This window comes from Lepidochelys olivacea (assembly GCF_965140295.1).
Source record: "Lepidochelys olivacea isolate rLepOli2 genome assembly, chromosome: 11".
NCBI lineage: Eukaryota > Metazoa > Chordata > Testudines > Cheloniidae > Lepidochelys > Lepidochelys olivacea.
The window spans coordinates 45748919-45764302 of NC_140421.1; the positions used below are offsets into that span (position 1 = coordinate 45748919).

The 15384-nt window shown below is 38.9% G+C and overlaps 1 protein-coding gene across 1 annotated transcript in view; it reads right to left on the bottom strand.

Annotated features, from left to right (window-relative positions):
- CCDC141 (coiled-coil domain containing 141) overlaps nucleotides 1-14934 on the bottom strand; it is a 151999-nt gene extending 137065 nt beyond the window's left edge. The window contains exons 1-2 of the mRNA XM_084642594.1: nucleotides 14756-14934; nucleotides 12487-12609 (exon numbers count right to left, since the gene is read on the bottom strand). Of these exons, the coding sequence (XP_084498720.1) occupies nucleotides 12487-12609; nucleotides 14756-14857 (225 nt within the window). The 5' untranslated portion in view covers nucleotides 14858-14934. The remainder of the gene's footprint in view (nucleotides 1-12486; nucleotides 12610-14755) is intronic.
- Between the last annotated feature and the right edge of the window lie 450 nt (nucleotides 14935-15384).

A 15384-nucleotide genomic window follows, 5' to 3' on the forward strand; every position in this document is an offset into this window, starting at 1 on the left:
ATTTACTGGGACACTACAAGTACCAACTCCGGTACACACAGGCAGGACTGAACTTCCTGCTAGCCCCCGAAGACAGATCAACAATCTAACAACATACTAGACAACAACTGATACCGGTCAAGGTGCTGTCTGCACTAAACATTATAGACTTTATCTTGACAGTTTCTTTTTCAACTTTCTCCTTTAAATATGTACCACTTCTATGAAGCAGCTAAAGATTAGCTCATTTCTATTTTCATTTTTTTGAATTGTGTCTTCTGTACAATTACAGACACCTGATGTATCTCCAAAATATGTTTGACATTGTCCATTTCCCGAGGAACAGAGTACAGTAGTATTTTCAAAGGCTAAACTAGATATAGTACTTAAAGGAACCATTTGCAGGATATTTTACCCAGAGAGGAAGAGTGGAAATACATGATAGTCTTGTGTGTATTATGGTTTTATTGACATGAGTTTGAGATGACCCTATTACTCATTATTGGCAAAGCTATGAATTAGTCATCCCATATCACACCACTGTATTCTGTATATGCCAAAATTATTCAACAGAAAAAATATTTTAGGAATAGTTTCACTGGGGGACTGCTATTGTTCATATCTGATACTATTTTTCATATCTTTCCAACTGTGAATCCAAGCTCCCTTTGTGCCATGAGTCCAACTGTTCAGGCCTCATAGGAAGAGAAAAGTTATAACAAATTTTGGAAACTTCTAAAATTATCTAAAATCACTTCATATAAATCATATCATCTGATTTTAAGGTCTGAAACCTTGTGATTCACCCAGGCTACAAACAAATACCTTTGGAAAGGGGGGACATATTGTGTTCTCCAGTGACCCTGTATAAAGCAGCCATTTCTAATCCTGACAATTCATGAGATAACAGACCTTCAACTTGTCCTTGATCCAAGACCAGATGCTAGCAATCTTGGGCCCCAGACCAGTGTAATTTGGGGGAGGAAGTGGGGCAAAGTGCGAAATTCTATTTTGAGGGGAAAAAGAAAAATATTTTATGGCATCTTGTTTTATTCCTTTGCCATCTAGCGAATAGCTATGAAACCCATGGGCAAAGTCTATGGCTCCATCCCTCTTGAGTGGCACTGTCCACAGAAAAGATAAGCACCTTCAGCTACCAGTTACTACATTAGCTCATGTGGCTAATGATGGTGCTGTAGATCTAAAGTTCCCAACCCTGCTGATGATCCATATGGGGGTTACAATGGTTCCACATAATGAAAAATTTATTTTTTCCATTTTGGAAAATTACATATAAAAATCTCTACATTAAAAGAACATTAATGTTGTTAAGTCAAGCACTCAGAAGTCAGGAAATTGCAGATTAAGGTTGTCTCTGCAACTTTAATTTGGCCCTTATGGGTGCCTGCATTATGATACAGTCTTCAATTACATACTTTTTTTCCCACAGGACTCCTGCCTTATTCAGTGCACAGGGTGGACATGCTCTGGAGAAGAATCAGGGGTGAGGAGTGAATGGGGATGTTGGGTATAGGACCCCAACTTCATTTATTGCAGAATTTGAAAGGTGTGTAGTGAATGAGGCAGGGGATTGCAGGAAGAGAAAGGATGGTCTCCTAATTAAGGCAGATGGTTGCCACCCTGAAGAACTGAACTGAGTCTCTGCCTCTGCCACAGAGCTCCTGTGTGATGGTGGACAAGTTACATAAACCGAAACTTCCACAGGTGGGCACTGGGTGTTTCAAGTTCTGGGTGCCCAACCTCAGACACTTGAAGTTGGATTTGCGGAAGTGCTGAGCACTCAGAACTGCAACTGAGATCAATAGGAGCTCTGTTCTGAGCATATGAAGTACTATAAGATACAGGTGCTCTGAAACATCGGGTGTTAGGCTTTGCAAATTGGGAACACAAAATTAACTGATGCTATTGACAATTTTGGCTTTTAATTCTGTACCTCAGTTCCCCAGATGTAATACGGGGATAATACATGCTATCTCATCTCACAGGGCTGTTGTGAAGATAAATTGATTGGTGTTTGAAAAGCACTAAGATCCTATGATTAGAGCACCATAGAAAAGCCAATGAGCAAATTAATAGTGCTGTTAATGTACAGTAAATAATGATGGCCACACATTAAATTATTAAGATAAAAAGATATATTAAATAGTTACTCATTCAGTGAGCACCATCAATCTGTGCACCAAAGGAGGCAAGGGTCCTGTGGAAAAAATAGTATGTGATCATGTAATTAAAGACTGTATCATCTTTAAGGGGGCCAAATTAAGGTTACATGGGTATCCTTACTTTTGACATTTCCTAATTTTGTAATTGACTTTGCGACCTTAACATTCTTTTTAACATAGTAAAAGATGTACTATGAATGTAATATGCATATAAACTGATACGCAGATTACACTCTTGTTTAATTACTGTTGAGATAAAACGTGCTGTGACAACCATATCCGGATACATAGTTTAATACATGCTGTGCTCAAGCCATAACTAAAATTAGGTCCTTCAGATGTAGCATACTGTGTACTTATAACAAATATTTACACTGATTACATGATAGAATAGGAACAAGAAAGATTGTGTGTGTTCTATGGGCCAGATTCTGCCACTTATTCTTGAGAAGTCTGTGATACCACCTGCGCCCCCGCTAAAGGGCATATCCTGGTCCATGTCTCCAGCCTGAGTAAAGTGTTGTACTCGAGTACTGGGAGCAGAATTCTGTCTCCAGCTCCAGAGCATCAGCAGAACCATTCGACAGGGGCTACCGTAATCTCAGAAGTACAGAGACTTTAGGTCTGCTGCATCGCAAACACACACAGGAAACCGTTATGTTGATGTATATAGTCACTGCTCACTCTGCTTTCCCCAACACCCAAACCTGCCCTGTCCGCTACACAAATGAAGACCCTTTAGAGGCCCTTACTTAGTCCGAATATTTAGCCCACAGGAGCCTGTATTCCATTTATCTGCGTACTAGGGACAGGGCCCCCTGTGACAGATATTACAACACGATGCAGTATATTTAGGGACCACTGTATTACAGTTATGAATGGTTTCTCTAGGATTGTGTTCTGATCCATGAAAGATGATTACCACAGCTCTTCCTGGAACTAAAAACATGTGTCTGTGTGATTACCCCTAGGATGGTAAACACCGCCAGAGAGGTTCAACACCCTGGGGATGGTTTGCATAGATTGCTTCAGGCTGGCTGTTCCAGAGACAGAGAGCTAGTCTACCCTAGAACCGCTACAGCTGCGGTGCTGCAGTGCTGCTCGTGCAGACTCTCCGTGCTGGCGGGATAGAGCTCTCCCATCGGCATAGTTACTCCACCTCCCCAAGCAGCAACAGCTATATTGGCGGGACAGCTTCTCCCTCCAACATAGCACTGTCCACACCGGTGCTTAGATCAGTGTAACTTACGTCTCTCAGGGGGGGCGGGAGGGGGGCGCCTAGCTTTTCCACACCCCTGAACAACTTAAGTTATACCAAAGTAAGCACTAATGTGTACAAGCCCTAAGGGACAAAGAAAGGTCTTCTGGGTGAGCTTGAACTGACATAGGGCCTCCATTTTGATTCTGCAGGCAGGACTTTTTGTCTGGGCGGGGAGAACAATCCTTGAGGAAGGCTTGGACGAGATGTTGGCCTACTAGGGCCCCGTAAGGAAGGTGGGCAATTCCTGGTATGTTTATTAGTAAGCATGTAGGAACTATTATTGGTTTATATATGTTTTACCCTAAGAATAAATGTATTCTGCCAAGAAAGAGCTGTGTGGTAACTGTAACTGCTGTTCTTAGCCCTAAGAGGGAAGGCAACACACAGGGGCTGGCCTTTAGGCAGACTGGCTTGTTGGGACAATACGATGTATGGCAGAAGGGCTGTGAAGCCTTAAAACCCCCAATCAGAAGGGAGTGAGACAAGGGCCCTGCCCAGAGACAGGTGACAACTGGTGAGAGGCATTATAATATATATATATTATAATAATTACAGAGGCATTATGGTTCTCTTTCCTCACTTCTCAGTTCCCCCAGATTCTTCGCAGGCAAATGAACCACAAATACATTCTTCAAAGACGGACTTGCAAATAATTCACCAGTCTCGTATTTCACATAATACCTCAATAGTCTCAGATTTCACCAGGTTTAGATGCTGTGTCTTAGAAGTCTACAGTGGAGACTTGTGGCCCAACATTTTTGAGTGGTTATCTACACTCTTCACTGGTTGACAGGTGACAAGCCTGAGACCTGCCTGGGCTCTCCTGGAGTGCACCACAGAGGAAGGATGCAAGTTTAGTTACCCTGAAACCCAGAATAGTCCAAAGGAGTTTTCATTGTATTTATCAGTGTAAGAGCTATTCGGGTTAGGGACCACCACTTACTATGTGCTTCCACAGCACCTAGCACAATGGGGTCCTGATATGACTGGAGCTCTCAAGGCACTACTACAAATTATAAAATAATAATGACAAACTTCCAGCAGAAATGGGCTTAGCACAGCTCCCCATATCCTGGCCAAAAGGCAACCTTCTTTCAGCTACCCTGGGAAGACTGGTGTTGACCCCAAAAGTACCAAGTTTGAGCCTCTGCTCTCGTAGTGTGCAGAACATGTATTCTGAGTTCAGGCCCTGAATAGGGGACATCAGTTAATTAGATTGTTTGCTCTATGGTCCCATAAGTATTTTGCAGCCCCCACAGCCGACATTCCTTGTGCTTCCTCACGGATTTGCCTCTCTAAGTCTGTAACATCGTATATCTAAAAAACTAGAGAACATTACTATTGATGTCCTTTCCCCCTGTTCTGCTTGCTGAATTACCAAATGATGCAACAGGGAGATCATAAACCACCTTCACTCCCTGAAGTGCTATCTCACTCCTCTGACTCCACTCCTGACTCTTAATTCTATATAACATACTGCACAGAAAAATAAATGAAACAATACACGTCTAATTTAAGCCTGTCAGAAGCAAAAGATACAGAATTAAATTATTGAACATTATTGTTGAGCCCTCAGAACAGTGGGTGACCTTGTATAGAATATATGTCCTTTAATTTTATTCTCAGTTAAGGTAAGATTGAAAACTCTGAATTTCCTTAATGTTATTTTAGCACATTTTTAATTTAATTTCCTCAATTTTATCAATAAAAACATATATATATATACACACACACACACACACCACAACACACTTACAAATCTAAATGTTCTAAATTGTTTGTGCCAAAGGGCACTTACCCTGCTTGCACATATGCAAACTCTTTTGTTACACGCAAACTCCAAGACATGGAAACCCATATATGCCCGTCAGAGTCTGCACTTTTATATATGCCCAAAAGTGTGCCTACAATTTAACATGTAGTTGAAAGTATAGTCCAAAATTCCTTCCACTGGAAGCTCTATTCACTGGAAAAAACTGTAGTCAACCCATTAGGTCGACAGATCAGGAGAGCAGCAAAATGATTTCCTCAAGGCAGGTGGGCTTTGTCTGGACTGGCAGGAAAAAAAGACAGTGGCTCCTTTAAGGGTCCCCCCCTCAGGATATGGGAGGGGAGAAAGCATCACCTGAGCTGGTGTCAGGCCAGTGGGACTCAAGTAAGCCTTTGGCCCCTGCACACCTGGGGCAGGGCATATAAACCCTGTCCCTCTGGCCTGAGTCATCTCTCTTGCCTGGTGAGCAGCTATAAGGAGGCAACAAAGGGGCCTGCCATGGTTACACATGGCCAGGGACAACCCGCCCACCACCATGTGGGGCTAGGAGTCCCCAGGAGCCTCAGGGTGACCAGCAAGGTCCCAGTGAGGACAGATTGGAATCACCCCAAGATCACAATAGAGGCAGCGAGAGAAGCAGCAAGGCGCAGAGCAAACCAAGAGCGTAGGTGTTTTCCCCCCAGTGGGAGTCAGTCAAGCTTATTGCTGGTGATCCAGTGCAGGTGCTTGGTCCATAGGGGAGTCTAGTTATGTGATAAACCAGAATCGGAAGTAGACTTAGGGAAAGGCATCCCCTGAAGAAACTGGAGAATGGGCTTGGGCATGCAAATGTCTGGTAAAATGAGGATATCAGCCACTTTATCCAGCCCCTTAACCATCATATGAGGAAAGGGCAGAGGGTCCCGCCAACAAGCTAGCACCAACTGTGTAGAGTGCGGGGAGAGGGGGCTGCTGCTGGCAGCCCTTCACCAGGTAGAAACAATTAAGGAAGGAATCTTGACCTGCACTGTATGAATTATTGCCAGACAGTTGAAAGATGAGTTAAATAATAAAACTGAGGCCTAATTAAACCACATACCTTGCACCTTCCCCCCACCCCCTGCCCCCATGTGTCCTCAGCAATGTACTGGACAATTGTATCGAGTAATTAGATTCTTTAAATGCAACTGAATAATTACAGAGGCATTATGGTTCTCTTTCCTCATTTCTCAGTTCCCCCAGATTCTTTGCAGGCAAATGAACCACAAATACATTCTTCAAAGACGGACTTGCAAATAATTCACCAGTCTCGTATTTCACGTAATACCTCAATAGTCTCAGATTTTACCAGGTTTAGATGCTGTGTCTTAGAAGCCTACAGTGGAGACTTGTGGCCCAACATTTTTGAGTGGTTATCTACACTCTTCACTGGTACTTTTCAGATTAATCAGTGTTTACATATCGGTTTTGAAATGGTCAAGTGCTAATAAAGCTGTTCCCTGGAAGCCCAAAATATAGTAATAATGCATTATTTTGGTGCTCAAATATTATTTCAGTGGGAATTTGGGGTACGCAAGTGTGAGGGCTGGCTGGTGAACTGAGCCTAAAGTTATCTGAGGAAACCACTGAAAGAGAATATAGAACCTCACAATGTCACTTTTACATTCGCTTTTCTGACTACAACTGTACTTTCAACCCGAGAAAACAATTTTATAATGGAAAACAACTGATCTTTTCTTTTAATGGCATTGCTGAGCATCTCTGTAATTAAATGTAAATAACTCAGAAAACAGAGATTAACAGATAATTTGCCCCATATCTAATTTACTGAAAAATAAGCATTATATGAAAATATTTATTTTGTATGAAACAAATAAAAGGCTCATTTTAAAAAATTTCAAATGCAAAAGATGAACATATTACTTTTTGAGAAATATATTTTTCCAATTTGCTCCTCTTAGATATTTGCATATAAATGACTACTTTGCACTTTATGCTCTGTGAATTGGAGTAAATACAGTAATTAGGAGCAATCTACAGGTAAGTGGACCAAATTATTAATGGTGCTTTTGTTTTAATGAAAGTTAAATTTGCAGAATGGATTTATTTATATTTTTCAGTCTCTCTGCTCCAGCGCACTGTGGTCTTTAGCATGACAAAGAACAGAGCTTTGGAGACAAATCAAGAATGCCAGTGTTTGTCTTACTGGGGGCTGTAACACTGTCATAATCCAAAGATTGGCAACACACTCTAAACCAAAGCACTAGTGTTGTGAAATCTAAGATCAAAGGCAATATTTTCTCCAGACAGGATTTCTGATTAAGTGATTGGATTAGGAACCTGTAGTGGAGGGAGGATGGCAGAGCTGCGTTGCAATAAGTGCAATTTTGTCCCTTGGAAGCCTTGGCTGAACTTTCCCCTCCATTTTAGAAACTAGAGTGTGAGTAAAGCTTGAAAAAAATTTCAGCCCAGAAAAAAAACAAACCCTTGCCGAAGCAGGTCAGCCTAAAGCTGAGGTGTAGCAAACCATGAGGAGGAGAGGCCTATGATATCACAGAAGGAGAGGTGGAGTTTTCAGCAAGACTTTCTGGCCATTGCTGGTTCTGGCTAGTTTAATGAATCAGCAGCAGGCCTGTAATTCTTGATTATTGACAAGTCATATCCCAGAAAGAGAGAGTTAAGGCCCCGATCTGGAAAACACTGATGCATGGGCTTAACTCTGCTCATAAGAGAAGTTCGGTCAAAGTTAATGGGACTATTCATGTGCTTGGGGTCAGGTATGTACATGAGTGTTTGCAGGATCAGGGCCAAATGTTTTAAAATGAATCTACCAATAGAAAATGTGCAATGGCTTCGCATTTCCAGACACTGAATATATGTCCCACTGAATGCAAAACAGATCCACGCCCTGGTATATATATTCATAACACAAGTGACAAATATATACAAGCTTTCATGATCAATTAGCTATCATTAGACAAAATTAAGTAACTGCACTATATCCTAATCTCTTAAATCATTGTTTCCCCACAAATTGCATTAATCTTTTCATGTTGTTATTAGACTCTATGACCATGCTATAAATACAAAATACAAGCAGTAAATATTTCATCTATAAACAACTATGTTACAGATATGAATGAAATGTACAGCAATATTAGAAGGAAGTTTAACTAGAAGATTTAATATCATATGCATGTTCATATTTTCTGTTTAGTCTAATGTTTATCATTTTCTGTTTAGTCTTTCAGCCTGGTTAACAAAATGTTCCTCTTCAGAATCCATTAATGTTTAAAGCGGGGGTCTTTTTAACATTACTGTACTCAAGTTTTTCAGTATAACATAATAATGGGCCACATTCTCCGCTTCAGTGGAGCTGTGCCAATTTATACCAGCTGTGAATATGGCCCAATATGGTCTATCAAAGGAAACATATTTGGATATTTTTTGTCTAATACATTTTAAAATATACAAATGATTATTTTTACTGTATGATTCATAATTAGAAAAATGACTCTGCTGGTTAAAGTTAGAAAAGTGGCTATATATATATATATCTAAAAAATCCAAATCTTCATGCTCAAGACATCTGCTTCCTCAGTGTCTTGAGTCTTATCTGTTTATATTCGCAACAAATAGGTTGGCATTATTTTTTTAACTCCTGTTAGCACTGCAGAGCCAGTAGCTCTCTGGAACAGCAAACTGGATTTAAAAACTGTTCACGCATCATCAGAAGTATTGTAAACTGAGTTTCAGTGGCAATGCCAAATTCTGTCCTCATTTACACCTATGAAATCCCACTACACATGTAACTGAGGGAAGAATATGGCTTGCAGTATCTTTGATAAGACTAACAATGCACAAACCAGGGGGAGGAGAAAGAGACTAAAATCAAACAGCTTGATGTTCAAATCTCAGGCTGAGATTTCAGCACAGTTAGATATAAAAAACACACCAGCATAGTCACATACATATTCAAAAATCTATCTGAAATACTGCACAGATTGTTAGATCCCAATCCTGCAAAGACTTAAGCAGGTGGGGTGGCTCAGGTGCTTAACATTAAGCAGGTGCTTAAATCTTTGCCAGATTGGGGCGTTGGACACCATCCTGCACTCACTTACACATGCACTTAACTTTCATTTCAATGGGACTACTCATGAAGCACATGCTTAAGTCTTTGTAGGATCAGGGCCTTTAACTTAGGGTGTGGAAGTGTGATTTTTATTGTAAAGTTTTAAAATATCCAATTTAGTAGAACAGCAGTAATAATAGAGAAAATGGCAAATTAAACCACATTTATAATTAACATGAACAAAGTCCTATTAGAACCTTAAAACTAGTGAAACAAAAATTCTTTAAGAATGTAATGCAAAGACAATTCAAAACAATCTCACAGTGTTACATAAAATTGAAAGTAGATTTGGTCAAAAATAGGAAAAAATTTCACAAAAAATTCAAAATGTCAAAGTTATTTTCATTTCATGGAGTATAAAAGGATTTTTTAAAAAAAATTTCATAAAATGTTTTAAAAAAAAGTCAAAATTTTGACTCATTTTCCCCTTTTTATCTTTTTTCTTGTTGACACTGAGTGCAGTAAAATATTATCTGGTTTCTTTCCCTGCTTTTTCATTTTTCCTTTTGCTACTCTGTAACTTTCAAAAACTAATACAAGTTGACAGTTTGAACCACAGTTCATCTGTAGAACCTGATATAACCTCACATAACCTCAACATAATATATGATAAAATGCAGAGTGTTTTGAATTATGAGAACTTTTGCTAAGTATCCTTCAAGTGCCTGTGTTTTCATAAATTTTAGGATTATTATTGATTTACTATAAATGTACTTTTATTACATTATTTTCCATTTTATTTCTACTGTTATGTACGAAACACAAATCTGAAATACAATGGCAGAATGCTGCCATGATTTAAACAAGGTTCAGGCTCAAATGGTTTGAACTGTAGGGCACATCAGGCCTTAGCTTTGCCATTATCTTGTTCAGTGTATTTATAGTGCATTCCAGACTACAAGATCTATCAAACTTCAAAAATATATGTGAGTATGGGCTATAGTGAACTTTCTTTATATCAACAAATTGGAGTCGGTAGGAAGTAGAGAACCAATGGGGTTGTCAATTTTATAGTTCATGAGAGAACAGCTAAAACACCATATTGCAAGAAAAAAAACTGAGCAGGGGTATATTATTGCGTTAATGTGTTTGCATAACCCTCGTTTCCAAAACTGATGGTGTAAACTGTGATCATGGAGAGGAAAAAGAACAGGGAACTGACTAAGAACTACAAGGAGTTTGGTGGCACCTTAAAGACTAACAGATTTATTTAGGCATAAGCCACGCATCACTCCATGCATCTGAAGAAGTGTTTTTTTACCCACGAAAGCTTATGCCCAAATAAATCTGTTAGTCTTTAAGGTGCCACCAGACTCCTTGTTGTTTTTGTGGATACAGACTAACACAGCTACCCCCTGATACTTGACTAAGAACTGTGTATACAAGATTTTACAAAGATAAGTACAATCTAACAACTGTAATTGTGTGACTTTCTTTGGACTTCTGTCTTTACAGTTCCACATTTCTAATTTTCCATTTTTTAATCTTAATGGAAATAAACTTTGGAATTAAATGTTAAAGTCTGTGAAACATTACTGGCTCTTTGACTTTATCTATCTTCACAGAGTAAAGGTATAATTCATAAACAAATAAGTGCCAAAGATTATTGTAATAAGTACTTCAAAGGTTGAGAATCATTGTCTTATACAAACCTTTGATGACAGGGTCTGGTAATTTATAAATAAATATCTTCCTAAGATAAGTGTTATCAGCTCACTACAGGCAGAAAGTTTCACATCTGTTAAGGAATGAAGAGTCATTCAGAATTATGACATTTGTGGCCATGTAATAGAGCTGGCTAAATTATTAATGGGAAATAATATCTATTTTGAGTTTACTCTTTTCCTGTGGATTGTTCACTATTCAATGTTGATTTCGGCAACAATATTTGTTACTCAAAATATTCATCAAGAGTTTACACAAAAAGTCACCGTGTGTGGATCAATTGACTGTTCACTATTCATTATTAGTGGTATATGATTGGTCACTTAAGTCATATGATACTGTTTCTGCTTCCTGACTGGATGACAGACTTTTTAAACAGGAGACTATAATGCATATTGAATGACAAACAACAAATTGCCCACTTACAATATCAATTTTCAAATGTATAAGCATATCAAATATCAATTTTCAGATGTATAAGCATTTGTGAACTTTTGAACAAATTCCACTGCATACACCATATTAGATTACAACTCTGCATATACCTTAATTTATTACTTCACATATGGTTGAGACAGACCTTAATATGAGCGGTGCAGCACCTGAAAACAAATATTAAAAGGAGGAAACATCTTTTCCAGTTCATATGTGCTCTGTCTTAAAATATGAACAAAATCTGAATTTAATAAAAATACATAATAACATCAAGAAACTTGAATGGAACCTGACAAAGTACAATGTCACAATGGTCTTGGGCACCCACAAGAATCTAGAGAAATTCATTTACTTAAGCCTATATGCAAGATGTATCCATCCCTTCAGATCAGGAAAGTGAATGCTCATCTCATGTCAGCAAAATAGGAATAATTTAATGTGACAGTATATTACTGTACTACCTTCTTGTCTCTGAAATATCCTTGAATAATATTCTGCTCCTAAGAATGACCTTTATTTCCTAACACTGGTTGTAGTTCTATGATTGAGCTATTATCTTCCTACCTCAAGCCAATCACTTGCTTAATGTTATCACCTTATTCCTACCTTAATATACATTGATCACAACAGCAAAAAAGTGACTGGAATGTTAATTTCACATTTACAAAACACTTGATTGTTTTTGTAGTTGTTACCATAGTTATGAACCAGTCTAACATCTCACAGCCCAGCAAAACAAATGAAAATCTTGAAATTCCTCTGTCTCTAGCAGGTACGGCTAGTTTTTATTTTATTTGACAATAATGCATAAAGTTGGAAAATATGATATTTTTACTGGTTCTGCCAGAGAAACAATTACTACTGAACTTAGTTTTCCATTGCAGAACTATGGGGCTAGGGAGGGGTGTGTCTTATTTTCATTCTTTACATCAGTAAAGGTTGGACATGTTTTTTCATTCTGGCCTTTTGCTGACAAACTGATCACAACAGAAGCCCTGTGAACCTAGAGGCTGATTGTCTATATCAGAGCTATAAGGAGACCAGGGACATCTGCGTGCGTCCATATCACACACCTTACCTTAAGTTTAGCCAGAAGGAGTTCATGATCCTGTAGTAGTTTTTTGGTCTCATCTTGATTGCTTCCAATTTCTAATACATTTGGAATTGACTCAGTCAGCTGAAGTTGCACCCATTTCCCACACTAAAATGCAAACACAGGCAAACACCCAGTGTGTGTCATCCTGAAAACACAAGGGCTCTTTATATCCCTTCCCCAAAACATACCAGTTAAGGCCCAAATGGATCTTTGTAGGCAGACCTCTGTATCCAATGGGCACGGGGATCTACTTACATGTATTCAATTGCACAATCAGGCCCCAAAGTAAACAAAATCTAGTGAATACAAACTTCAATAAAGGGATGCCATTAAAAAAAAAAAAAGGTAAATCAAGTATTATTTGAGGCGACATACCCAGGCCCCAAATTCTTGCTTCATCCAATTTCTACCCAAACAGTTGTCAAGATGGTATTTAAAAAGGAAAGAAAATCATACCAGGGACTAAAAATAACATTTTCCCCTTCTCTGTCCTGGGAATTGATAACATATTTTTAGCTGCAGTTTTCATAGATCTCTCAGAGCTAAGGGGCGTGGTGAACTTATTTCCTAACCTTCTCACAGCAGAAACAAATTAAGGCAGACATGAGGGCTGTCATTGTTACATAACCCAGCTGTCCTCAGCACCCAGAGTTCTTTTAGTACTAGGTAATCCATCACAGCATTTTCTCTAACAGGTGGTTTTTGGGGTTTTTTGTTTGTTTGTTTGTTTTGTTTTTTAAAGGAACAACCAAAAGGCCTTTACATAGCTGGGGGAGAAAATGACAAAAGGAACATAAACATTAGAAAGTGATGGACCCAATCCTGCAAATCCTTACTCCTGCAAGTATGGCTCATTATGTTTCTTACTGAAATGAGAGATTTCCAACCCTATATGAAGATACTAGCAACACTCATTTGTTCAAGATTTGTTTAATGCAGCTGATATAAATATATAATGTTACTAAGCACTTAACCCACAATCATGTCTGCAGCAGATAGATCATGAGCCAGGCTGTGTGTTGGAGTGAGCCTCCACAAGGAGGAGCCAGGAATCTTGCACAACAGGCTGGGCTGCCACTGCATAACAGCTACTTCAGCCTCAGGGTTGGAATAGACTCCAAGGTACCTGTGCCTCCATCTCTATGCTGGGAGAAATGCCAGGTGGATTAGCATGGTAGCAAACCCACTAGCTTGTTCCCACCAGCACTTCCAAATCCCCACTAAACTGCAGAGCCACTCATGAACAGATGTTGCATGGTGCACAGGGGAGCAGTACGTGGCCTCTCCAAAGTCCTGCCCTTCCTTGCAGCATTTCTGCCGCAGATGGGTCTTTCTACATCTGCTAAGGAGGGGGAGAAATTTTCTCCTGGGAGGAAAAAGCCCTCTGCTATTCTAAATGCAAAATCTGACCCCCACTGATGTCAGTTCACACATAGTCACTGTCTTTAATCTGCTTTACAGTTATCAAACTCTAAAAAAAGTCCTAGCCTGAGAGGTTAGAGGTATCTAAGGGAGTGAGATGCCCTACTTCCATTGCATTCCAACTGGTGGCTGGTGTTTAACTCCCTTAGGCAGCTTTGAAAATCCCAGCCTTATTTAGTATCCCAAACTGCATGCAGGTTGTGTGAGCTGGAACTAGTCACTGTAATGGTCCTTCAGGTCTTTATAAACAAGAGGACACACATAAGAGCTACTACTAAAAATATATGACAAAGGCAATTAACTTTTGGTTTTTAAAGGATGACTACAATTTTAACTGGTATTTTTTTCAGTTAACACTCTGAACAAGACGTGGCTAACTGAAATGGTTCTTTGTGCATTTGTGACGAATGAAAATTGTACAGTGAACAGAGGTGATAAATACATTTATAAAAAAAAAAAGACTAAACTCCCCAGAGAGATGATGTTCACATATATTATGATGATAAACATTTTTATAGCATCCTAAATTTACACTGCCACGTTTTAGAATCAGACATATTATTGGCCCCTAAGAACTTACATAGTTCAGCTGAATAGTTTTGGTTCATGTAAAAAAAGAAAAAAAAAAGTGATATACTGTAGTAACATGAACTTCTTAGGATGTTTTCTACATATTAACTTAAGCAATAAAATAAATGTACTTGCCTGGTCAACATTATATGCTGAATAGATGCTAATATGACTAGAATTTGGAATAGACTGTTACTAAATACTATGCAGACCAAAGCCACAGAGCTAAGAGCAAAACTGTTAGCAAATGTTGTCTTACCTTAAGTATAGCGATAACAATCCTGGACTCTCCAGCCTGAACAGCAACTGAACTGACTGTTGTTGTAGAAAGGGGCTCACCGGAGCTGCTTTCGTTGGACATGGTGTTTCAGAACTGGACTTCATACAGTACCACAGCCTCAATACACTCGTGTGCACTGGTCATTTCAGAAGGCAACAAACAGGGTTACTTGGATTCATTCAGCAAAAGAGCTCAGCTAACACTGATTACTCTGCCAAAAGGAAAGAACAGGAGGTTAAAAATAGACAACCCCATTGAGTTTATCATTCTTGAGAGAGAGATTTGACACACCCCTAGTTTGATAGCATTAAGCTGTCTGTTCTTTTTTGTCATTATCTGAAGTGTAAAGGGCTGCCTCTGTGAACATCATCTGACTCTGGATAAGCAAATGGAAAAAAGACAAATCAAAATAGATGGACTCAATTTCAAAACTAATGCTGTATGGATAGATCCAAATATTATAAGGCTTTAAAACAAGCAAATAGCAGATCTAAATATTCAACTTGTACAACTTCTTGTTATTCTCCCCATTTATTAGTTAATGAGCTGCATAAATTTGTTTAATATAATTTTTTCTCCGAGTCAGTGTACACATTATGAAGTACTAT